The sequence below is a fragment of the Eulemur rufifrons genome, chromosome 7, assembly GCF_041146395.1.
Source record: "Eulemur rufifrons isolate Redbay chromosome 7, OSU_ERuf_1, whole genome shotgun sequence".
In the NCBI taxonomy this organism is placed as follows: Eukaryota; Metazoa; Chordata; class Mammalia; order Primates; family Lemuridae; genus Eulemur; species Eulemur rufifrons.
This window is the reverse complement of record NC_090989.1, coordinates 253,030,317-253,056,574: the sequence shown is the minus strand read 5'-3', so window position 1 is coordinate 253,056,574 and position 26,258 is coordinate 253,030,317. Positions and strand designations below refer to the sequence as shown.

At 36.6% G+C, this 26,258-nt stretch overlaps 1 protein-coding gene across 5 annotated transcripts in view; it reads left to right on the top strand.

Annotated features, from left to right (window-relative positions):
- Window positions 1-26,258, top strand: part of RNF38 (ring finger protein 38) — a 129,420-nt gene that overhangs the window by 99,711 nt on the left and 3,451 nt on the right. For all 5 annotated transcript variants that reach the window (XM_069474435.1, XM_069474436.1, XM_069474434.1 and 2 more), the window contains 7 exons: window positions 6,185-6,352; window positions 7,611-7,781; window positions 10,450-10,611; window positions 10,908-11,014; window positions 13,049-13,133; window positions 21,294-21,415; window positions 23,853-23,952. In XM_069474435.1, the coding sequence (XP_069330536.1) occupies window positions 6,185-6,352; window positions 7,611-7,781; window positions 10,450-10,611; window positions 10,908-11,014; window positions 13,049-13,133; window positions 21,294-21,415; window positions 23,853-23,952 (915 nt within the window). The remainder of the gene's footprint in view (window positions 1-6,184; window positions 6,353-7,610; window positions 7,782-10,449; window positions 10,612-10,907; window positions 11,015-13,048; window positions 13,134-21,293; window positions 21,416-23,852; window positions 23,953-26,258) is intronic.

Sequence of the window (26,258 nt, the reverse complement as noted above, 5' to 3'; positions counted from 1 at the left end):
GGCAATGAAATTGCAAAAGGCGTTTTCCACAGCTTGTTGGAAATTGAATATTTTTCCTTGCAAGAAGTGATCCAAAGCCTGGTAGTCTGTTGGCGCAAGGTCTGGTGAATATGATGGTTGACAGAGAGTTTCCAAGTCCAGCCTCTAGTTTGAGCAGCATTGTTTTTTGCAAAATGTGGTCTTGCCAAGAGGATTAGCCTGATTCTGTTGACCAATCTCAGCTACTTAATCACAAGCATCCTCATCATTTTATCCAATTTGTTGCAGTAGACATCCGCTGTAATCAGTTGACTGAGTTTCACGAATCTGTAGTGGATGATGCCAGTTCTGGACCACCGAATAGACACCATTAGCTTTTTTTGATGAATATTTGGTTTTGGACTGTGATTTGGCACTTTATCCAACCATTGTGCTGAATGCTTACAACTGTCAAAAAGAAACTTTTTCATCACACGTAACACTACGGTGTAGAAATGGTTCGTCTTTACGTCGTGACAGCAAAGAAAGGCAAGGTTCCAGACAATTTCTCTTCTGATGTTCATTTAATTCATGTGGTACCCATCTGTCCAGCTTCTTTACCTTGCCAGTTTGTTTCAAATGGTCCAGTATTGTTGGAATAGTAACATCAAACCTTGCTGCTAATTCATGCATAGGTTGAGATGGATTTGCTTCCACTACAGCTTTCAGCTCACCATTATCCACCTTGGCCTCAGGTCACCCACATGGCTCACTTCCAAAATTAAAATCACCAGAATGAAATTTCTCAAACAATCAACGTACTGTGTGTTCATTAGGCACATCCATCCCAAACACTTCGATGATATTTTCAGCTGTTTTCATTGCATTAGTTCCATGATGGAACTCATATTCAAAAATAACATGAATTTTTGACTTACCCATGGTTTCACAAAAATGGCTCTTAAAAAAATGTGAAAGATAGTCACGAGCCAAAACATGTGTTTGGAAGACTGAGGATGTACTTCACAATAGGAAAAAAACAAGTGTCAAATTGAAATGTCAGAGATAGCAACTGTCAAACTTAGTACTTAAGGAAATGTGAACATTTCATACTTAATGACCTAATACTGCTGTAGTTTTACCACACTTTTTCTGTGTTTAAATATGTTTAGATACACAAGTACAGTTGACCCTTGAACAATGCAGGGATTGGGGGAACCAACCCTTGTAGTTGATAGCCCACTGTTGACTGGAAGCCTTATCAACAACATAAACAGTCGGTTAAATGATGCTGGGACAATTGGGTATCCAAATGAAAACGTAAAACTAGATCCTGTACTTCATACCATTCACAAAAGTCAATTCCAGGTAAATTAAAGACTTAAATGTTAAAAGAAAAACTATAAGCTTTTAAGAAAGTAACAGAGAAACAGCATGCTCTTCAATAGGGAAGGCTTTCTTAAATGAGACAGAAAAAGCACCAACTGTGCAGAGAATTGTTCTTAAATATAAATAAATTGTGTTTATTATAGTCAGAAATAGATTTATATATTGGTCCCTTAATTTTTTATTTTTATTTATTTATTTATTTATTTTGAGACAGAGTCCCACTCTGTCACCCTGGCTAGAGTCCCGTGGCGTCAGCCTAGCTCACAGCAACCTCAAACTCCTGGGCTCAAGCAATCCTCCTGCCTCAGCCTCCCGAGTAGCTGGGACTACAGGCATGCGCACCATGCCCGGCTAATTTTTCTATATATATTTTTAGCTGTCCATTTAATTTCTTTCTATTTTTAGTAGAGACAGGGTCTTGCTCTTGTTCAAGCTGGTCGCGAACTCCTGAGCTCAAACAATCCGCCTGCCTCGACCTCCCAGAGTGCTAGGATTATAGGCGTGAGCCACCGCGCCCAGCCTGGTCCCTTAATTTTTGACAATGATGCCGAAGGAATTCAAGAAGGGAAAAGAAGGTCTTTTTTAGTAATGGTGCAGGAACGACTGGGTAAATTTGAACCTTGGCTGCTACTTTATGTCATGCAAAAATTAGTTCAAGTTGGGTTATAGCTCTAAATGTGAAAGGTAAAATTATTAATGAAAAAAGATCATCTTCATGAGGTAGGCAAAGATTTCTTAAACAGGAAAAATAATTACTACTTAATTAAACACAGTGTATTAGATTGCATTAAAATTAAAAATCATCCAAAAATAACATTTAAAAAATGAAAAAGTAAACCACTGCCTGAAAGAAAATATTCATGGAACCGTATCAGAGAAAGGACTAGGATCCAGAACATGAAAAGAACTCTCATTCAAATTTTTTAAAAAGACAATCTAATTTTTAAAATGGGCAGAAGACTTGAACAGGCATTTCACAAACACAAAAAACATATGCAGAAGGCCACAGGATGCTCATCAAGAAAATGCACACTAAAATCATAAGATATCATTACACATCCACCATGGAGACTGAAAAAGACAGACAGTTCTGTTGCTGGTGAAAGTAAAAAGTGACAATCACTTTGGAAAACTGTTGGGCAAATTCTAATCATGTCAGGCATACTGATGCCCTTTAATCCAGCAATTCTATTCTAGGTGTACTCAAGAGAATTGAGTGCACATGTCCACAAAAAAATTTTATATTGGATTGTTTATAGTAGCTTTCTATGTCAGTTTTTTAGACTACTCTATATTCCTCAAAAATCACCATGAGTGGTGCATACCTGTAGTCCCAGCTACGTGGAAGGCAGAAGTGGATTGTGTTTGGGGAGGAGGTGAGTTAACACCATTCTCCAAGCAGCAGTCAAAAGTAGACCAGCTTTACATAATTACAAACCTGACTAAAGATTGTAGCACAAAATAGTCTTTGTTTCTTTTATGGATTGTTTTAAGAAATGCTGCATTACCAACCCCCTTGATAGCACTGAACCTCTCCTGGAAAAAACAGACATTGACAATGAGGTGAAAAGTGATTCAGGCTGCCCACACTGGCTCACCTCTGTAATCCTAGCACTTTGTGATGCCAAGGTGGGAGGATTGCTTGAGGCCAGGAGTTTAAGAGCAGCCTTTGTTTATGGCTCAAAAACAAATTAAAAAATTAGCCAAGCATGGAGGCACATGCCTTTAAGTCCTAGCTAATAGAGAGTGTGAGACAGGAGAATCACTTGAGCCCAGGAGTTTGAGGTTGTTGTAAGCTATGATGACACCACTGCATTTTAGCCTGGGCAACAGAGTGAGACCTTGTCTCAAAAAAAAAAAAAAAAAAAAAAAAGTCAGCAGAGTCAGACTCTGAAAGTAAAGTAAAGAAATACTGGGACTAACCACTTTATTTTACTTATATTTTCCTTTTAATGAATGTTCAAGTGTTACATGATATCAACTAAAGTGTTTTTAGTAAATTTATAAATGTGAAATTTCTAAATGACCAAGTGTTATGTTAGTTAATTGGAAGAATTTTTCTTAGTACATCAAAAAAGTGCAATCTGGTGTCTTACATTCAATAAAATATGATAAAGTGTGACAGACTTTATCAAAAATCAGTTCATTTTATTGGTAAAATTCAGCATACATTTCCATTAAAATCAGATATAAGGTGCCTATAAGCATTATTTTTGAAGGTTCTAATTTACTAATGCAAAAAGACAAAAATAAATAATTGGGTTGAATCTTAGTTACAGAAATTGAGCATCCCTAATATGAAAATCTGAAATGCTCCAAAATCTGAAACTTTTTGAGCACCGAGTTGACACTCAAAGGAAATGCTTATTTTGAAGCATTTTGGATTTTGGATTTTCACATTAGGGATATGAACCAATGAATATAATGCAACTACTCTAACATTTGAAAAAATCTGGAATCTGAAACACTTCTAGTTCCAAGCATTTCAAATAAGGGATACACACCCTGTAGTGTGTACCTAGGGAAAGAAAGAAATTCTAATTTTTAAAAATACTAGAATCAAGAAGTTGATAAGGTTGCTAGAGTCAAGATAAATAAAAATTAGTATCTTCATACTAACAGTAGCCAATTTGACATGCAAATAGAGACAAGTAATCTATTGACAATATAACAAAATCCTCAAACTTGGAGGAATAAATTTAATAATATATCTTTATGAAGAAAGTGAATTTCTTCTTGAAGGATAGAACTGTGGTGTAGAACATAGTGTCATGTTCCTGGATAAAAAGGCTTAATATAAAATTGGATCCTTTGTAAAATAACATAAAATTTAACAGTTGTAATATGAGTACAAGAAGAAATATGTGAAAATGGCCCCCAAAATTAATGAAACAAAAGTATAGGGAGAAGGAGAAGAATTTATCTTACCAGATACTAACTATTCTAGTAAGATATTGTAGCTAAAACAGCGTGAAATGGGTCCAGGAATATGTGGGAACTCTGGAAAAAGATGGTGTTTCGGTTTAGAGGAAAGAGGGCGGTTTAATAAATGAAGTAGGTATAATTGTCTATCCATGTATGAGAAAAATTAGATCCCTACTTCACACTATAAACAAAAACAAGATTTTAGTTGGAATATAAGTTTAAAAATAAAAGTATTAGAAAGTGTAGGAGCTATTTGTATAACCTCATAAATAAAGGAAATCCAAAAGCTACATTCTGACTACATTAAAAAAACATAAGCTCACGAATGACAAAGATATGCCATTAAATAAAGAGTTTAATCAAAAGATAAAACATAGACTGGGAAAATATTTTTGTTAAACACATGACAAGCAATAGATTCATATCTTTTAAATGAAAAACAACTACAACTGGTTATGACAAACCTAGTAGAGGCCGGGCATGGTTGCTCACGCCTATAATCCTAGCACTCTGGGAGGCCGAGGCGGGAGGATCGCTCAAGGTTAGGAGTTCCAAGACCAGCCTGAGCAAGAGCGAGACCCTGTCTCTACTAAAAATAGAAAGAAATTAGCTGGACAACTAAAATATGTAGAAAAAATTAGCCAAGCATGGTGGCACATACCTGTAGTCCCAGCTATTCGGGAGGCTGAGGCAGAAGGATTGCTTGAGCCGAGGAGTTTGAGGTTGCTGTGAACTAGGCTGACGCCATGGCACTCTAGCCCGGGCAGCAGAGTGAGACTCTGTCTCAAAAAAAAAAAAAAAAAAAAAAAAAAAAAAAACAACTAGTAGAAAGTAGGCAGTGAGCAAAGGATACAGATTATTTATAGACAAGAAAATCCAAAGGGTTAATAAACTATGTTAAAATATGTTCAACCTCACTAATCAGAAATGCAAATTTAAAGCAAGCATGCTGCTAACATTTTTTCACTCTTCAGATAGATAAGCATGCTTATAATGTAATTACATCTACCTTGAGTGAAGATCCTAGTAAGTATGGGCCCTCGTATATTATTCTTGAGAGTGTGACTTCATTCAGTCTTTTGCAGGTGATTTGACAATATCTGTAAAAGTTTAAAATATGTTTAACCCTTTACCTGGTAATCCCTCTGAGATAAATAAAACTAATATATAAGGATATATACCTTCAATGGCATTTTTTACAATTGTGTTTGTGCTGACAAAAGAGTAAAAACTTGAATGTCTATTGATATATGGTAGGACTGTGTTGGGTACTTGAAATATCTGGCTAGTATCAAAAAGAACAAGTTGCCTTTAACTCTCTTGAAGACATATCTGCAATACAATATTAAGTGAAGAAACAAAATCATGGGTAATATCTCATTTCTGTTAATTTTGTGCCATTTACACAAAAATGGCGATTTATGTGTAATCGTGCTTGTATGCTCATAGAGAAAGGTATGATGAGAATAAGATTGTCCAGGAGGGAAGGACATTATTTAGTTTTTTCAAATAGGGTTTTGCATTGTTTTACTAGTTTCAACTAAACAAAATGTGTTTTCTGTTGAATGTGACCAAGGATAGGAAGATACCAGCTTTTGTTTTTCCAAAAATTTCCTTTTTAGAAAAAATTTCTGCTCTACAAGTCAGGCTTAGAAGAGTTAATAATCTCAATTCAATTTTCTCCTGGGCTTTAGGTCACTTGAGGGAAGAGTTTAGCCCCAGTTCTGCAGGGATTATATATAATCTTGAAATAGCTTTCCTATACAGAGATAGTATTCTGGTCAAAACTATTGAAGGAGGTACATTGTGACAATCTGTGCAACTGAGAGAAGAACCAATAAAAGACCAAATGTTAATTTTTAATAGTCACATATTGTATCTAAACAGCTATTCTGTTTTTCTTTCCCAATAGCTCCATCAAGGCACAGTCCCTGTTTCTTATACAGTAACAACAGTGGCACCACATGGGATACCACTCTGCACAGGCCAGCACATCCCTGCTTGTAGTACACAGCAGGTCCCAGGATGCTCTGTGGTTTTCAGTGGACAACACCTGCCTGTCTGTAGTGTGCCTCCTCCGGTAAGTCTGTGCCCTTGTTCTCAGTAGATCTCACAGCACACCAACTTGGATTTTGTTTCGTAATTTATGACTCAGCCTTCTTTAGAATAGCTAAGTGCATTATGTAAGCAAACAAAATTTAAGAGACTGTCTTTATAGCTTCACTTCCAAGGAAGAAGGCCAATTTTATTGCAACAGAAATCTCAGTTAGCATCCATTTAATAAAATTAGTAACCATTTAATAAAATTACACGTATTTGGCTATCCTGAGGGTCAAACCATGTTTCCTCATCTATCTATACTGTTTATAATTAAAGCTTGATGTTTATAATTACAGGGCTGATGGAGGGTCAGGCTAAGTCTTGGAGACCTTACTGTTCAGCAGTTACAGTCTCAGCACTTACTGGATTTTAATAGGCACTTTGAGTGCTTGGTCTTATTCCTCACTATCAGAAGCCAGTGATGAAAGTCCCATTTTCTAGATGCTGAATCTGAAAAGTTAAATGACTTAACTTTTAGAGACAGTTAGCGCAAGAGAACAAAAATACACACCTACTTTTTTTTTTAACCTCTGAAGCTTATGCTTTGTCCTTTAATCTACCAACTCTCAGTCCAGCCTCCTTTCACAAATGAGGTTGCTGGAATCCAGAGGATCTAAATGACTTATCTGAGGTCAACAATGTCTTCAAAGGAAAGCAAGTGGCAAAATTTAAATATAACTAATAACCTGGCCTGGCTGTGAGATTAAAACGAACCATACACATACAAATGCCAATGCCACTTTAACAGATTAAACAAGTTTAGTTTCTCAGTAATAGGACCATTGTGCTAAATTGCTGACTAAAATAATGAGAGAGCATAAGGCAATTAGTTGAGAGTTGTGCTCTTATAAAAATTCTAGAAAGAAAAGAAATTTCTGCAAGATTGAAAAACAGAGTTTATTGGTATAATAGTAACTAATATCTGCTACATCTTAAAGCAACTAGAGAGAGATTCCTCTTCTATGCAGCACTTCTCCCCATTTCATGGGTGTTAAAAGATCTAAAAGTAAAAGTTAGGTGTTTTGACTGGTTGTAAAAATTATTTAAAATACAGAATAATTACTAGTTACCAATACTTTACTAGTAGATAAAAAATATACTACTTTATTGTTAATATGTTATTTAAAACATTTTTGTATGATTTTAGGGAGGAATAGCAATGACAGATTTTAACCTATCTTTTAAAAAAATTATATATTCTGATATTTTTAACCAAAGAATAATGGTTTCTTTTACAGATGCTTCAGGCATGTTCGGTTCAGCACTTGCCAGTACCATATGCTGCATTCCCACCCCTTATTTCTAGTGATCCATTTCTTATACATCCTCCTCACCTTTCTCCCCATCATCCTCCTCATTTGCCACCACCAGGCCAGTTTGTCCCTTTCCAAACACAGCAATCACGATCGGTAGGTATCTCTACTCTTATGTCTTTAATTTTGCCAGAATGTTTAGACCAGGGAGATAAATGTTAGTGTATGTTAGTTATTGCTATTTAAACACTCTGACTTAGGCATTGTTATGTAGTTCTTAAAATAATTAAAGGAATTCACAGATAAATTAGTATAAACATATTTACCTTGAATTATCCTGATTTAAGTTTTTCTAGTTATTGTAACATCACTTGTCCAATTTAAATTTGTGTTGTTTCTTCATATCTGCAATTCTTCAGGAAGTAAATCTGAAGAAAAATTTTTATTTAGTTGTACTAGTTTTTCCCCTTTATGTATTTCTAAGTTGGAAAATGAAAATTGTTAATACTTGTTAGAATAATACTGGAATTCATTTAGGCAAGTAAATTCACCCTTCTGAGCCTCAGTTACTTTTTCTGAAGGTTTTTCTGTGTTTTGATGAAGAGCAGATGAGATAATCTATTAACATAGTTAATTTTGTCCTGGGGCTGGAATATAGCTGAAAGGTCTATTGTCGGGGTCTAGGGAAGGTAAGTACTATATAAGTGCAAAGAAAGGCACAGGAGAAAGGTCTAGTTGTTTTTTAGGTAGGCCAGGTTCACCGTCTGAACCGTCAGATGGTGAACCTTAATGGGGGAAACAGAAAAGATAACCTATGGAAATTGTGAGGAGTGGAAGATTTCAGCTCTGTGGAAAGAACTTAACAGTCTATTACAGCAGAGCTTTACCATTGTTTACTAAGAATTTATGTACCATGCTGAGTACTAAAGAGGGTGAATTTACCTGGTTGCTCTCCTGAAAACTATAGAAGCAATTATGATAGAAGCTGTGTTCATCTAAAAAGTTAGCTACAAGAAAAGCTTTTCTTGTAATCAGGATAGGATTCATGCCAGGATATTCTCCTTCTTAGCTTCCAGTGTCTGGAAATTCAAGATTAAAGCAAAATTAAGCCATCATTTGTTTCTAAATTTAGACTCTTTAAAAGGTCCAGTCATATAGCCAAATCAGGACTTAAGTTCACCAGTGATGTCATAGTATCAACAGTTGTGATTTCTCTCAAGCATGTGTTAGGTTCCAAATTAAAAGTTTAATATTTACTTATATTTGAATGTGTTGCTATTACATAACTGTGGGAGGAAGTCAGACTACATTTAAATATAAATATGCCCAGGAGAGTTGAATTGAAATCATCAACACAAAAATGTGTATACAAATGTTTATAGGTACATTATTCATGATATCCAAAAAGTAGACTATCCAAATGTCCAACAGCTGGTGAACAGATGAATAAAGAGTGGTGTATCCATACAATGTAATATTATTCAACCATAAAAGGAACAAAGGGCCAGGCAAGGTGGCTTGGGCCAGTAATCCTAGCACTTTGGGAGACTGAGGCAGGAGGATGGCTTTAGGCCAGGAGTTTGAGACCAGCCTGACCAACATAGCGAGACCCCATTTCTAAAAAAAAAAAGAAAGAAAGAAAGAAAGAAAAATTAGCCAGGCATGGTGGTGCATGCCTGTAGTCCCAGCTACTCCTGAGGCTGAGGCAAGAGGATCACTTGATCCCAGTAGTTTGAGGTTGCAGTTGAGCTGTGGTGACACCACTGCACTCTAGCCTAGGCAGCAGAGTGAGACCTTGTCTCAAAAAATATATAAATAAATGACATTGATACAATTCTCACAAAATGGATGAACCTTGAAAATACTATGCTAAGCAAAAGAAGATAGACACAAGCTTCTTGGTTGTTCTGTTTATATGAACTGGTTCCATTTATATGAAGTGTGCAGAATAGGCAAATCCATAGAAATGGAGAGCAGATGGCTTGGGGAAATGGATAGTGACTGATAATGGGTATGGGGTTTCTTTTTGAGGTGGTGAAAATACTCTGAAATTAGATAGATATGATGGTTGCATAACTCTTCGACTATACTAAAATGCATTGTGTTATACTTCTTTTATAGTATGTGGATTATTTCTCAATAAACTTGGTTTTTAAAACTACGTGCCATGTACTTTGCATAGCAGTGTGTGCTTTATGTACATCATCTCAGTTGTTCACAACACACTTTTGAAGTAGGTCATGAACTGGTCAGTTTTATAGATGACAATATGAGGTTCAGATTAAGTAATTTATCTCAGAGTCACATGGGTGATTGGTGACAGTGCCAAGGTTCTGTCTAGTGTCAAAGCTCATAATCTTTTTACTATAGCATAATGTCTTCCATACCTTACCTCATTTAGCCCTGTTTCTGATTTATAAATACACACCATGTTCTGTTTCATCTGTGAAATGTTAAGTGTCTGAAAATCCTTTTAGTAGGTCATGGTGCCTTGACTGAAAAAGTAATTTTCCTGTATTTGGGTTACTAGATGACTTTTTGTTTTTCCTTCCCATTTTAAGAGAAAGGTTCAAATAGTAAAAAAAGAAAAAAGTAGGATAGTGGAAATGTTTGATATCATTTTTTTCAGAGACTTGCTTATTGAAATTAAAGGTAGAAAGATTTTACTGTAGTCTATATGTCCACCTGTATGAATTTCAGATTGATGTGACCATCAAGAGATCCATGGACTTAAACATGTTTCTGGGTTTTTTTTAATTTTTAATTATTGTAAAGCACAATCTTACTAAACATTGGAAGTACATTAATATTTTTCTCTTCTCAGCCTCTGCAAAGGATAGAAAATGAAGTGGAACTCTTAGGAGAACATCTTCCAGTAGGAGGTTTTACGTACCCTCCATCAGCCCATCCCCCAACATTACCTCCATCAGCTCCTTTGCAGTTCTTAACACATGATCCTTTGCATCAGGAGGTGTCCTTTGGAGTAGTAAGTTTTCACAAAATATTAATTACTTGCTTTGGCAACTTATTCAATATAACTTTCACCGTGTTTAGAATGTTTAATGTATTTTAAGAGTATTCAGATGGAAAATTATATTTAGAAGTACACCTAAGTATATGCTTTAAACTGGTTGTTGCATCTGTCTAGTTAACATTTAAGAAATATTAAATACCACTTAAACAGTAAACAACTTTCTACATTTTTAAAAAATAAGAGACTTTGACAGATTATTTATAAATGTAGAATGATCTTAAATCCTTTTAACATTTATCTCCCTGCAGCCTTATCCTCCATTTATGCCTCGGAGGCTCACAGGACGTAGTAGATATCGATCCCAGCAGCCAATACCACCTCCCCCTTATCATCCCAGCTTACTACCATATGTGTTGTAAGTTCTTTCTTTCTTATTTTAATGAATTCTGAATTTTGAAGCCCTTGAGATTCTTTTTCCTTTATAAATGTCTTCTTTGTGGTCTGTAACGGGGGGTATGCTTGTTATTTCTTTTTAATTAAGGGGCTGAGGTTGAGGAGCCAGTTAAAGGTTAAAGAAAGAACTTAAAGCAAGAACATGACAAAGTTGGGGAGCAAGAAATCTGTGAGCCATAAAACAGGTTTAACAAATCAAGAGGCGGAAAAGGTTAAGATTTTTGCCTCTTTTACAGCTGGCCACTCTTGATTATCCAGCTTTTGCTGCTGTTCCTCTTGGGGGTAAAGGAGAAAAGTTATTTCTGTGTTTTAGAACTACTTTGTTAGGTCCAGGCGTGGTGGCTCACGCCTGTAATCCTAGCACTCTGGGAGGCCGAGGCGGGTGGATCGCTCAAGGTCAGGAGTTCGAGACCAGCCTGAGCAAGAGCGAGACCCCGTCTCTACTAAAAATAGAAAGAAATTATCTGGCCAACTAAAATATATATAGAAAAAATTAGCCGGGCATGGTGACGCATGCCTGTAGTCCCAGCTGCTCGGGAGGCTGAGGCGGTAGGATCGCTTAAGCCCAGGAGTTTGAGGTTGCTGTGAGCTAGGCTGATGCCACAGCACTCACTCTAGCCCGGGCAACAAAGCGAGACTCTGTCTCAAAAAAAAAAAAAAAAAGAACTACTTTGTTAGGATTAATTTGCTCTGTAACAGAAACACCCATGGGTTAAATAAAGATGGTGTAATTTATTTCTCTCTCACATGATAAAGTCTAGAAGTAGGCAATTCAAGGATGGTTTGTTAGCCCTATGACTGTGAAGAATGGTTCTACTATCATCAAAACTTTATGGCTTCTTCCTCTATATGATATAAGTAAGATGGCTCCATAGGCTCTAGTCATTACGTCCACATTTCAGCTAGCAAAAATAAAAATTAATCCCCCTTCCTGCCTGTTCCTGTCAAGGATATGTCCTACAAGTTGCATGTACTACCCCTGCCTATACTTCATTTGCTGGAATTTAGTCACATATCTATAATTACCTTCTAGGAAAACTAAGAAATGTAATCTTTATATCAGAAGGCCATGTGCTTATATCACGCTGTTTTGATAGTTTTAGCTTGTTCCCTCCCCTCCCTTCTTTCCTTTCTCTCTCTCTCTTTCTCTATTTAGTTATTTATATATTTTTCTATCTTAAAGTCAGATAGTGTAAGTCTCCCACCTTTGTTTTTAAAATGTTTTTATTTAAGCTCTTTTGCATTTCCTTATAAATTTTAAAATCAGGCAGGGTGGAATGGCTCATACCTGTGATCCTAGCACTTTGGGAGGCTTGAGGACAGGAATTTGAGACCAGCCTGAGCAATACAGCAATACCCCACACATCTCTACAAAAAAGAGAAAAATTAGCTGGGTGTGGTGGTGCTCACCTGTAGTTTCAGCTACTCAGGAGGCTGAGGCAGGAGAATCACTTGAGTCCAGGAGTTTGAAGTTGTGGTGAGCTAGAATGGTGCCATTGCGCTGTAGCCCAGGTTACAGAGCAAGACCTTGTCTCAAAAGATAAACAAAACAAAATCACCGTGTGACTTTCTACCAAAAAAAAAAAAATGCTTGCCTCAATCTTGCTAGGCATTATATGGAATCTGTAGATCAATTAGAGGGGGAAATCAACATCTTACTTATATTGAGTCTTCTAGTTTGCTTATGTGGTATATTTCTGTTTGTTCATCTTTAAGTTATCCTAGCACTATTTCTGCAGTTTTTATTGTACACGTCTTGCATATGTCTTATTAAATTTCTCCCCCTAATTTTATGGGTTTTTTATGCTACTGTGGATGATGTTTTTACTGTCAATTTTTAATAGTTTGCTGCTTATAAAATCAGTCTTTCTTAAAAGGTTGCTACTGATAAATACTGACTATTTATCATTTATAGCACTGGCCTCTATCCTTCCTGTCCTATTTTTTGAATTAATGTCCTAACATATCAATACTAACGTGGTTGTTTTCGTTACAGATCAATGCTTCCAGTGCCACCTGCAGTGGGCCCAACTTTCAGCTTTGAATTGGATGTGGAAGATGGAGAAGTAGAAAATTACGAGGTTAGTAGAGGAACTGTGGATTATTTTGGGGAACATTGTGTGCATAAAAGAACTGTTCTACTCAGCTCTTTTCATCTAATCATTTATTAGGTAAACATTTTGTGCATTTCAGAATACAAATATGTCATAAATGTGTTTGCCATCCCTGAGGATATTTAAACACATACTACCACAGAGCTATGGTAGACTTTGGTACTCTGTTAGAATTACATACAAGTCCAACAAGAGAGGCCAGGCGTGGTGGCTCAAGCTTGTAATGCTAGCACTCTGGGAGACCGAGGCAGGAGGATTTCTTGAGCTCAGGAGTTCAAGACCAACCTGAGCAAGAGGAGACCCTATCTCTACCAAAAATAGAAAAAATTAGCCAGAAATGGTGGTGCGCACCTGTAGTCCCAGCTACTCAGAAGGCTGAGGCAAGGAGGATCATTTGAGCACCCAGAGTTCAAGGTTGCAGTGAGCTATGATGACGCCATTGCACTTCGGCTGGGGTGACAGAGCAAGACACTGTCTCCAAAAAAAAAAAAAAAAAAAAGTCCAATAAGAAATTGTAAATGAGAAAATGATGGATTTTGATAAGGTGTACTGGAAAGATTTTATGGGAGCAGAAATGTTTCATCTAGATCTTGAATGAGAAAGCTTGATTGAAGCAGGGAGGTGCGTGCTGGACATTTTGAGGAACAGGAGATAGTCTGTGGACTAAAATAACAGAGAGAAAATGAAGATCTGATTGAAAAGCCCAGCTAATTGTCCTTGAGTGCCCTCCTAGAGAATGGATGTAATTTTGAATATTGTGGGGGAGGAAGGAGCCACTAAAAGTTTTTAGTGCCTGATGGCATCAGATTGCTAGCTTTAAGAGTTAAGGCCGGGCGCGGTGGCTCACGCCTGTAATCCTAGCACTCTGGGAGGCCGAGGTGGGCGGATCGTTTGAGCTCAGGAGTTTGAGACCAGCCTGAGCAAGAGCGAGACCCCATCTCTACTAAAAATAGAAAGAAATTATATGGACAGCTAAAATATATATATGTAGAAAAAATTAGCCGGGCATGGTGGTGCATGCCTGTAGTCCCAGCTACTCGGGAGGCTGAGACAGGAGGATCCCTTGAGCTCAGGAGTTTGAGGTTGCTGTGAGCTAGGCTGACGCCACGGCACTCACTCTAGCCTGGGCAACAGAGTGAGACTCTGTCTCAAAAAAAAAAAAAAAAAGAGTTAAAACCAGTAGTGTAAAGGGATATATGGGAGTGATTAGAAATTGGTGACAGGGAAACCTATTTAGGTGTCTTAATAGTTAAGGCAATAAATTACAAAACCATGCACATTCTGAACTTTGGGAACTGCAAATAGAGAAGCTAGTACAACAATCAACCAGTTTTGTAAAAGGCCACCAAAGAAAACACAATGGGGAAAGAATAGTCTCTTCAATAAATGGTGTTAGGAAAACTGGATATCAACATGCAAAAGAATGAAATTGAACCTTTACACTATAAATGAAAATTAACTGAAAATGGATTAAAGACCTCAAACCATAAAACTAGAAGAAAACATGGGAAAAGCTCCTTGATATTGGCCTTGTGTTGGATTTTTGGGTATCACACCAAAAGCTTAGGGAATGAAAACAAAAATAAACAAGTTGGGGCTACATTTAGCTAAAAAGCTTCTGCACAGCAAAAGAAACAATCAACAAAGTGAAAAATCAACCTACAGATTGGAAGAAAATATCTGATAAGGGGTTAATATCCAAAATACACAAGAAACACAATAGAAAAAAAAATCAGATTAAAAAGGTAAAGGACTGGAATAGACATTTCTTAAAAGAAGACATAAAAATAGCCAACAGGTATACAAAAAAGTGCTCAAAACCACTATTATCATCGAAGAAATGTAAATCAAAACCACAATAAAATACCACCTCACACCTAATTAGGATGGCTATTGTCAAAAAGTCAAACGATAGGCGTTGACGAGGCTATAGAGAAAAGGGAACACTTGTACACTGTTGGTGGGAATGTAAGTTGGTACAACCATTATGGAAAACAGTATAGAGGTTCTTCAAAAAATTAAAAATAGAACTACTGTATGACCCGCATTCCCTCTGCTGCGTATATACCCAAAGGAAATGAAATAAGTATCTCATAGAGCTGTCTGCACTCCCATGTTCATTGTAGCATTATTCATAATAGCCAAGATTGTGGCTAAATATCTATGGAAACAACCTAAGTATCTATCAGTGGATGAATGGTTAAAGGAATTATGAGATATATATGAATATGGATATTATTCAGCCTTACAAAAGGAGATACTACCTTGTGCCACAACATGGGTGAACCTGGAGGATGTTAGGCTAAGTGAAATAAGTCTGACACAGAAAGCATAGTACTGCATAATCTCACTTGGATGTAGAATCTGAAAAAAAGTAAAGTCGAATACATAGAAAGATTAGAATGTTGGTTACCAGAGCCAGGGGGGAAGGAAATGAGAAGAAGCAGGTCAAAGCGTACAAACTTGCAGTTTTGTAGGATAAGTCCAGAGATGTACCACATGAGGACTGTAGTTAATAGTATTGTATCGTATACTGAAAATTTGCTAGGAGTAGATTTTAGGTGCTCTTAACCACACGCACAAAAACATACTAACTATGGAAGGTGATGAATAGGTTAATTTGCTTGATGGTAGTAATCATTTCACTGTGTAAGTATATCAAACCATCATATTGTGCCCTTTATATATATACAATAAAGAAAAGATAGCACAGCTTTGAAAGACATTTTAACACTAGAATTAATAGGACTTGATTACTGAATGGTTTATGATGGTGTTGGGGTTGAGGACGAGGAAGTTGCAAAAGAAGATGCTCTGCAAAAAGGACTACAGTAGCCTGTGAAAAAGGCAAAAATCAAAGATGACAGCAGGTCAAGTAGATGACATTATCTAATTGAGATGGAGCTGACCATACTATGTTATTTAAGGTTAGGCATATAGGAGGTACGGTTTGGAAGTTGGAAGGCAAATCTGGATTTGAGTATGTTGAATGTGAGTAACTGTGTGTGACTTTTTGCTACTGCCAGTTGTCTTTCTCACCCCAGCTTCACTTGTCCTGTTTTCACAGTATGAATACTGGAAAAGTTTTTTAGGTGAATTTAACCTGGGGACGGGAGGAGGCACATAAAATCTTAAATCATCTTTGGTATTTTTGTTGCTGTTTGTTTGTTTTTGTTTTTTTTAGTGCATGTGAAAAAACCTCTGGTTCAGTGCTGTATTCCTCTGTAGTTTTCCAATAATGCTATTATTTCACTTTGTTTCTACATGTATAATCAAACTGCACTATCCTTTGGATTCCATTCCCAGACTTGAGAGAGAAAGGGGCCGTAATAATTTCCTGTTTCTACACTACTTTTATTAGTTTTATACCGAGTAGTAAGAACAGGAGTTGCTTATGTACTATAAAATTAATCTATCATTATGTTGATGAAAGGGACAGCTGACCAGTAGAAAAAACAGTGATACCTTTGCAATATAAGAAAAATATCTTGTATTTGTCTTTGGAATCCCTTTCTAAACTGTATTTTTGGGTTGAATATTTTGATGTTCTGCGAAGTCATGCTTTCAACCAATTTAAAAAGTCTTATTTGCTTTTCTGGTTGTATCTCATAGTGTAGACACCTAGAACACTCCTTAGTCCTGGCTCACTCCAGAACACTCAACATCTTTTTCACTCTATCCATTCTTGTCTTGGTGCCTTTACTTCCCTCGATCTTTCCACTAAGAAAGTCCCCCTTCCTCCACATTTTGAAAACATACGTCCAGCACAAAAACTGCCACCTTTATGAACAGCATGTCTAGTGTATCTCTTAGATCTAAATGAGTTTGTCCTTTTTTGTTTTTACGGTATGTAAACACTAACCATGTCCTACCTTCAGTTGTCTTGCCTTCTAGATAACATAAGTTTGTTCAGGGCTTGATCATTATAGGCATACTTCAGAGATATTGAAGGTTCCCTTTCAGACCACTGCACTAAAGCGAATATTACAGTAAAGTGAATATCACAATAAAGCAAGTCATACAAACGTTATTTCCTAATGCATACGAAAGTTACATGTATACAATATAGTCTGTTAAGTATATAATAGCATTATATCAAAATACAATGTGTACATGTTAATTTAAGAATATTTTATTACTAAAAAGTATTAATGAAAATCTGAGCCTTTAGCTCAGTCAATAATCTTTTTTCACAAGTAGAGGATCTTGCCTCAGTGTTGATGGCTGCTGACTGATCCAGGGTGGTGGTTGCTCAAGCTTAGGGTTGCTGTGGAAATTTCTTAAAATAAGACAACAGTTAAGTTTACCAAAGTTTCACAAAAGATTTCTCTGTAGTATGCAGTTTAATAGCATTTTACCCAGTAGAACTTCTTTCTAAATTGGAGTCAGTTCTCTCAGACTCTGCCACCACTTTATCAACTAAATTTATGTAATATTCTAAATTCTTTGTTGTCATTTCAATAATGTTTACAGCATCTTCACAAGGAGTAGATTCCATCTCAGGAAACCACTTTCTTTGCTCATCCACAAAAAGCAACACCTTGTTCATTCAAATTTTATCATAAGATTACAGCAATTCAGTCACTACTTCAGAATCCACTTCTAGTTCCCTCACTATTCCTACCATATCTGCAGTTGTTTCCGCCACTGAAGTCTTGAACCCCTCACAGTCATCCGTGAGGGTTGGAATCAGCTTCTTGCAAACTCCTATTAATGTTTACCTCCTCCCGTGAATCACAAATATTCTTAATGGTATCTAGAATGATGAATCCTTGTCAGAAGGTTTTCAATGTACTTTGCTTGGATTCATCATGGAATTACTATCTATGGCAGCTGTAGCCTTATGAAATTGCATTTCTTTAATAATAAGACTTGAAAGTAAAATACTCCTTTATCCGTGAGCTATAAAATGGATATTGTATTATCAGGCACGAAAGCATTAATCTCCTTGTACATCTCCATCAGAGCTCTGGGGTGACAAGTAATAGTGAGCAGTAATATTTTTAAAGGAATCTTTTTTTCTGAGTAGTAGATCTCAACAGTGGACTTAAAATATTCAATAAAACCATACTGTTAACAGATGGTGTTGTCATCCAGGCATTATTCTTCCATTTATAGAACACAGGCAGAGTAGATTTAGTATGCTACCTGAGGGTGCTTGGATTTTTGGAATGGCAAATGAGCATTGGTTTTAACTTAAAGCCACCAGCTGCATTGGCCCCTAACAAAAGACTCAGACTGTCCTTTGAAACTTTGAAGCCAGGGATGGACTTCTCTCTAGCTATGAAAGTCCTAGATGGCATCCTCTTCCAGTACAGGGCTATTTTATCTGTGTTGAAAATCTGTGGTTTAGTGTAGCCACCTTTATCATTTAGCTAGATCTTCTGGATAACTTGCAGCTTCTGCATCAGCACTTGCTGCTTCACCTCACATTTTTATGTTACGGCGGAGATAACTTCTTTCCTTAAACCTCATGAATCAACCTCTGATAGTTTCACATTGTTCTTCTGCAGCTTCCTTACCTCTCTCTGTCTTCATAGAATTGAAGAGAGTTAAGGCTTTGCTCTGGATTAGGCTTTGGCTTCAAAGCATTCACAACTTGGCTATTTAGCACAAGAGGTCCAGCTTTTGGCTTATCACAGCTTTCAATACTTAGCTTAATCATTTCTAGCTTTATATTTAGTGTGAGAGGCTTTCAACTATTCCTTTCATTGGCGCACTTGGAGGTCATTGTAGGATTATTAATTGACGTAATTTCAATATTGTGTCTCAGGGAATAGGGAGGCCTGAGGAGAGGGAGAGAGATGGGGGAACAGCCATTCAATGGAGCAGTCAGAACACACATATTTATCATTTAAGTTTGCCATTTTATATGGGTGTGGTTTGTGGCACCCCAAAACAATTACAATAGTGGTATCAAGGATCATTGATCACAGGTCTCCATAACAAATATAATAATAATGAAAAAGTGTGAAGTATTGTGAGATTACCAAAATGTGACACAGAGCACATGCTGTTGGAAAAATTACACCAGGACACTTGCCCAATGGGGGATTGCCACAGAACTTCATTCACTTTGTTCTTAAAAAAAAAAAAAAAAAAAAGGCAGTATCTGCAGTTCACCATAACGCAAAATTTAGTAAAACAGGTATGCCTGTATACGCTCCATCTAAAAAGCACTTAATGAACATATTTTATTGTCATAAAATTGTCTTCATTGACCTTTGTGTCCCATAGTATATACAAGAGGTGTATAAAAGATAATTATAAATTAGATCTAAATCTTATTTGCTAATTATAATCAGCATCAATTAGATTTAACAGTTTACCTTCTATTCTAGCATTTAGAAAGTCTTGGAGGCCAGTGAAAGGGGAACAAATTATTTAGATGACTCAATTCTCTAAAAAAAGCTGTCCCAAAAGCAAAGTTGTGGTATCATTTTATTAAAACAAACAGCTGTAATAGCTTTCATTATTGGGATTTGGGGAAATTAATTCTCTTTCATCCATCATCATTTTTTTTTTGTTATCCATTCTCTATCCCTCTGGCAGCCTGAAAAATGCAGAAAGGCAATCCACAAAAGGCAGCCTGATTGTGTGATAAAGCAAATGAGTTACTAGAGTCATTAAAACTAAGAGAGTAGTTACTGGGATAAAATCAATAAATATAATAATTGCAATATATTGAAATCAAATATGTTAAAATACATGAGTTCATAGTGGATACTTAAAAAATTCATTGCCCTTATTTATTCTACCTTTGCTGTATAAATTACACTACTGAGTATAGTTCAGTATGAGGCACTTGCTCAATATAGAAATAATTCATCTAATAAAAGAAAATTGTAAAATTAGAATATTACCATTTTGCCATCTTTTTAATGAATTAACTGATCTATATACAGTGTTCCATCATTGGCTGCTAATATAACAGCTAGACACGATAGGCCTCGTGATAGAAATAGTCAAATCTACCAATTTATAGGACATAATAGACAAGGAATGGCTGGGCATGGTGGCTCACGCCTGTAATCCTAGCACTCTGGGAGGCCGAGGTGGGTGGATCGTTTGAGCTCAGGAGTTCGAGACCAGCCTGAGCAAGAGCGAGACCCCATCTCTACTAAAAATAGAAAGAAATTATATGGACAGCTAAAAATATAGAGAGAAAAAATTAGCCGGGCATGGTGGTGCATGCCTGTAGTCCCAGCTACTCGGGAGGCTGAGACAGGAGGATCGCTTGAGCCCGGGAGTTTGAGGTTGCTGTGAGCTAGGCTGACGCCACGGCACTCACTCTAGCCTGGGCAACAGAGTGAGACTCTGTCTCAAAAAAAAATAAATAAATAATAGACAAGGAATATATTAAACCACACTGGTTGGGGATGGGGGAAGTTCATTCATCAGTATTCAAACTGTGGGAATTTCTACAGCACATTGACCTGAGTTCTTCAACAGATGAAAGGATAAACAAGAGACATATTAAGCCATGGTAATGTATAGATTTATATGGATTCTTAAAATGTTTTAAATAATTGAAACAATTAGTGACATTTGAATATTAATTGGACATTTGAGGTTAAAGAATTAGTGTTAATTTTTTAGATGTGATGATGTAATTGTGGTTATGTTCTTTTTAAAAGTCTATCTTTTAGACCAGTGGTTCTCAACCTGGGGACAGATTTGTCCCCCAGAGGATATTTGGCAAGTCTGGAGATATTTTGGTTGTTACATCTAGGAGGGAGGTGTTACTGGCGTCTAGTGAGAGTGAGTAGAGAGAGGCCGGGGATGCTGCTAAACATCCTATAATACCCAGGACGGTCCCCACAACAAAGAATTATCCAGCCTACAGAGTCAAAAGTGATAAACTGTGTTTTACAGATACACCTAATACCAATGAAATAATACCATCTTTTAGTTTTGTTTCAAAATAATCTGAGGTTTAGAGTAGATAATAATAGGTAAAATAAGATTAGCCATGAATTGTTGAGCCTGGGTAATGGGTATATATGGGGGTTCATTACATTATTTCTCTACCTTTTTTTGAGTTTCATATTTCCATTAAAAAAATTTTAAGTTGTTGGAATAGAAAATTTTTAAAAGATGAAAATATGTCTCCTTTTCCCACTGCAGGCCCTGTTAAACCTGGCAGAGCGACTGGGAGAGGCTAAACCTCGTGGACTGACTAAAGCAGATATTGAACAACTTCCTTCTTATCGGTTCAATCCCAATAACCACCAGTCAGAACAGACCTTGTAAGTATATTTTTCTGATACCACTCTTAAATTTCCTTTTCTACCTTAATGAAATAAAAGCTTGAGAGTCAAAGGTAACTTGATAAAGATAAATTATCTCTATTTCATATTCTAGGCCTATGCTGTCTAATAAGGTGGCCACTAGTCACATACAGCTGTTTAAAATTAAAAATTAAATATTTTAGTCCCACTAGCTAGTGACTGCTGTTTTGGGAAGTATAGATGTAGAACATTTCTGGCATCTCAGAAAGTTTTTTGGTTGGACAGGGCTGTTTTCCATTTTTAGGTTTCCTAGAAATTTTGTTTCTAATTCAAACTCTAGAATATTTTAATGGAAGAAAAGTCCCATGCAAATAAAGTTTGAAGTTTTTACCTGAAAATTCTGCTTATTACAGTATCTTTTTTGTCACAGCTTTATTGAGATATAATTCACATACCATGAAATTCACCCATTTAAAGTATTCAAATCAATGTTTTTTAGTATATTCATAGTTGTATAACTATCACCACGATCAAATTTAGACCCTTTTTGTCACCCCAAAAAGAAATCCCTCACCCATTAGCAACCACTCCTCATCGCACTCCACCTCACCCTGGCACCTCCTCCCCATCCCCTAATCTACTTTATATCTCTATAAATTTTACATAAATGGGATCATATGGTCATTTTGTATGTGTCTTCTTTCACTTAGCATAACTATTTCAAGGTCCATCTGTGTTGTAGCTTGTATCAGTAAGTCATTTCTTTTTGTGGCCAAGATACTATTCTATTGTATAGATACACCGTATATTGTTTATTTTTTCATGTTGATAGACAGTTGGGTTGTTCCCACTTTTTGGCTTTAAATAATGCCAAAGCCAAATAATGGCTTTCAATAATACTGCTGTGAATGTCTGTGTACAAGTTTTTCTGTGTATATGTGTTTTTATTTTTCTTGAGTGTATACCTGGGAGTGAATTGCTGGGTCATATGGTAACACTATGTTTAAACTTTTGAGAACTGCCAGTTTTTCCAAAGTGGCTATTCCATTTTATATTCCCACCAGCAATGTATAAAGGTTTTAATTTCTCCATATCTTTGTCAGCACTTGTTATTATCTTTTTTTATTATGGCCTTTTTAGTAGGTATGAAGTGGTATCTCATGGGGCTTTTAATTTGCATTTCCTTGATTGCTAATGATGAGCATCTTGTCATGTGCTATTGGTCATTTGTGTATTTTCTTTGGAGAAATGTCTATTTAGATCCTCTGTCCATTTTTTTAATCGGATTGTCTCTGTATTATTGAATTGTAGAATTTCTTTATATATTATAGATACAAAGTTCCTTATCAGATAAATGATTTTCAAAAATCTCTTCCCAGTCTGTGCGTTGTTTTCCAGTTTCTTGAGATGTCTTTTAAAGCATAAAATTTTTAAATATTGATGGATTCCAACTTAAACTTGGCCCTCATGTTCAACTGAGGATGAAAAATATTCAAGAAAAAAATAAAAATAGAAAATAATACAATAGGGGGGAGGGGAGGAGTGCACACCTACATGATGAGTGTGATGTGCACTGTCTAGGGAATGGACACAATTGAAGCTCAGACTCGGGGGGATGGGGAGGCATGGGCAATGTATATAGCCTGATCTTTTGTACCCCCTTAATGAGCTGAAAAACAAACAAAAATAAATAAATAAAATTAAAAAAAATAAAAAATAAAAAAAAAGAAAATAATACAATAATAAAAAGTAATACAAATTAAAATACAGTGTAACAACTGTTTACATAGCATTTACATTGTATTATGTATTATAAGTAATCTAGTGATTATCTAAAGTATATAGGAAGATGTGCATAGGTCACAAATACTGCACTATTTTATATAAAGGTCTTGAGCATCTGCAGATTTAGGTATCCATGGGGAGTCCTGGACCAATCCCCTGCAGACAGCAAGGACACCTGCATCTCCTTTTTTGCTGTTATTTCTTGTGTTTCTGATGTCATCTCCAAGAAACCATTGACTAATCCAAGGTCATGAAGATTTACTGTGTTTCCTTCTAAGAGTTTAGTAGTATACCTCTTACATTTAGGCTTTTGATCCATTTTTGAGTTAATTTTTATATGTGATGTGAGGGTATGGGTCCACCTTCATTCTTTTGCATGTGGAGATCCAGTTGTTCCAGCACCATTTTTTTGAAAACTATAGTGTCTTTGGTATCAAGACTGGCTTGGATATTAACCAGAAATTTTCTTGATTATCAGTAAAGCAAAGCACTGTTACTGAATGCCTTAACATCATGATTTTTTCAGGGTATTGATTGATAATTTTGTTTAAATTTTTAAGTGATGTTTTGATAACTGAGAATGAAAAGTGGTTTTATAGGCTTCAGTGGTCATAACAAAATAGAAAACAACCTGGTTTTGTGGTTAAATGATCTTTTTGATTTTTTTTAGGTGTGTAGTATGCATGTGTGATTTTGAGTCAAGGCAGCTACTTAGAGTCTTACCCTGTAACCACGAGTTCCATGCCAAGTGTGTTGACAAATGGCTTAAGGTAAAGTAATGACATTTGTAAAGGAAATAGCATTGAATTTTCTGTTTTACTGACCATAGGTTCATTAGAGTAAATTCATGGTTTCATGGAGAGTGGGTATAGGAGACAAAATTAGAACACAAACTTCAGTATAATCTGCAAATGAAGAGTCCGGTAAGAATTAACTGCAGTCATTAACATAGGAGTGATTATGCAAAACTTGAAAAATGGCGTATCTGTTCTTGACAATCAGTGTCCTGAATTTCTAATGGTGTGTAGGGACAAGGTGTGAACTTGTTAGGCCAGTTTCCTCTGAGAGTTTAAAAAGGTGCCTAAATAGGAGCTCCTTTGTCAGAGATTGGCGTAGGGAATAAACATCTACTGTTTTTATTTAATTCTGACCATTTTCTCCTTGTATATGTGAAAAAAAAAAAGTCAAAAAACACAAACCCATTGACAGTGATTTTGCCAGTGTCAAATTATTGTAGGGGCTCCTTTTTCTAAAATTTTTTATGTGTTCTTTACTCTTCACGCTTTCACAGTCTCAAATTATAATAGTAGAATAAAAATGTGATGCAGTAAAAGAATCTAAATAGTCAATTTTTTTTTTTAACAGAGTGTTCTGATTTGGAGAAAATACTGGTTTAGATAACTTCACAGTTTGGTGAGGAAGACAGATAACTCATGCCTGTAATCCTAGCACTCTCCGAGGCCAAGGTGGGAGGATCGCTCGAGGTCAGGAGTTCAAGACCAGCCTGAGCAAGAGCGAGACCCCCGTCTCTACTAAAAATAGAAAGAAATTATCTGGACAGCTTAAAATATATATGGAAAAAAAAATTAGCAAGGCATGGTGGCACATGCCTGTAGTCCCAGCTACTCGGGAGGCGGAGGCAGAAGGATTGCTTAAGCCCAGGAGTTTGAGATTGCTGTGAGCGAGGCTGACGCCACGGCACTCTAGCCCGGGCAATAGAGCGAGACTCTGTCTCAAAAAAAAAAAAAAAAGAGAGAGAGAGAGTAGTTCTTTGCGTGAGCACAGTTCAGGGGTAGCCACCTTAGCCAAAACTGAATCCTGTAGATGAAGAGTCTTTAACTTTTTAGAAAAAGAAAGCATTACATATGCAAATCCCTGACATGTCAGAACAGAGAACAATCAGAAAACCACAAGTTCTTTGTGGCTGATGGCTGGAGTGTGAGGGAGAGTGGCAAGAGAAAAGGTGTTCAGAGATAAAACTCGTGACCAACTTATTGTGCAGCCACTCTGAAGTGTCAGGGTGTACAGACTTGATCCTGAAAGCAGTGGGGAAGGATATGACTGAGATTATGTTTTAGAAAGATCACTGGCCACTGTTTAGAGAAGAGGTAATATCTAAGATAACAGGGAGATGGTATAAGGACATGGTGATCAAGACAGAGAATGGTTGGTGGCGATTGGATAAAAAGGAGGACTAATTTGAGAACTATCATAATGTAGAAATGAGACTATTTGCTGAATAATGGGTTGTAGGAAGTCAGAGAGCACGTGATGCTTATGTTTCTGGCTTTAGCAATTTGGCAAATGATGGTGCCATTTGTTGAAATGGAGAAAGAGCAACTTTAGGAGCCAAGGAAGAGGTGAGTAGAGCCTGATTGTAAAATTGGTAATTTTACAGTCAGGTTCTTCGGTACCACTAAATATTTTCTGTGACTTCATTCCATTAAGAATAGCCACAGTTTTACTTTTAAGTCAGTTATTAAATTTGTCTAATCAGGTGATGGATAATCTTGTTTATATGTTCGAACAGACTTATTAAAAATCATGCATGGCCGGGCGCGGTGGCTCACGCCTGTAATCCTAGCACTCTGGGAGGCCGAGGCGGGTGGATCGCTCAAGGTCAGGAGTTCGAGACCAGCCTGAGCAAGAGCGAGACCCCGTCTCTACTAAAAATAGAAAGAAATTATATGGACAACTAAAATATATATATAGAAAAAATTAGCCGGGCATGGTGGCGCATGCCTGTAGTCCCAGCTACTCGGGAGGCTGAGGCAGTAGGATCGCTTGAACCCAGGAGTTTGAGGTTGCTGTGAGCTAGGCTGACGCCACGGCACTCACTCTAGCCCGGGCAACAAAGTGAGACTCTGTCTCAAAAAAAAAAAAAAAAAAAAAAATCATGCATGGACTATATTAAGTCTTTGAAGTTTGTGGGGCTTTTTAAAAAAAGACAAACTAAATGCTTTGTATCTCTTTAAAGGAACAAAGAATGTAAAAATTATATGAGTGGTAAAGTAGCTTCATTGTTTTTATAATGTGTTTCATCATACAAGTCATAATTCAGACAAGTTTTCTCTTA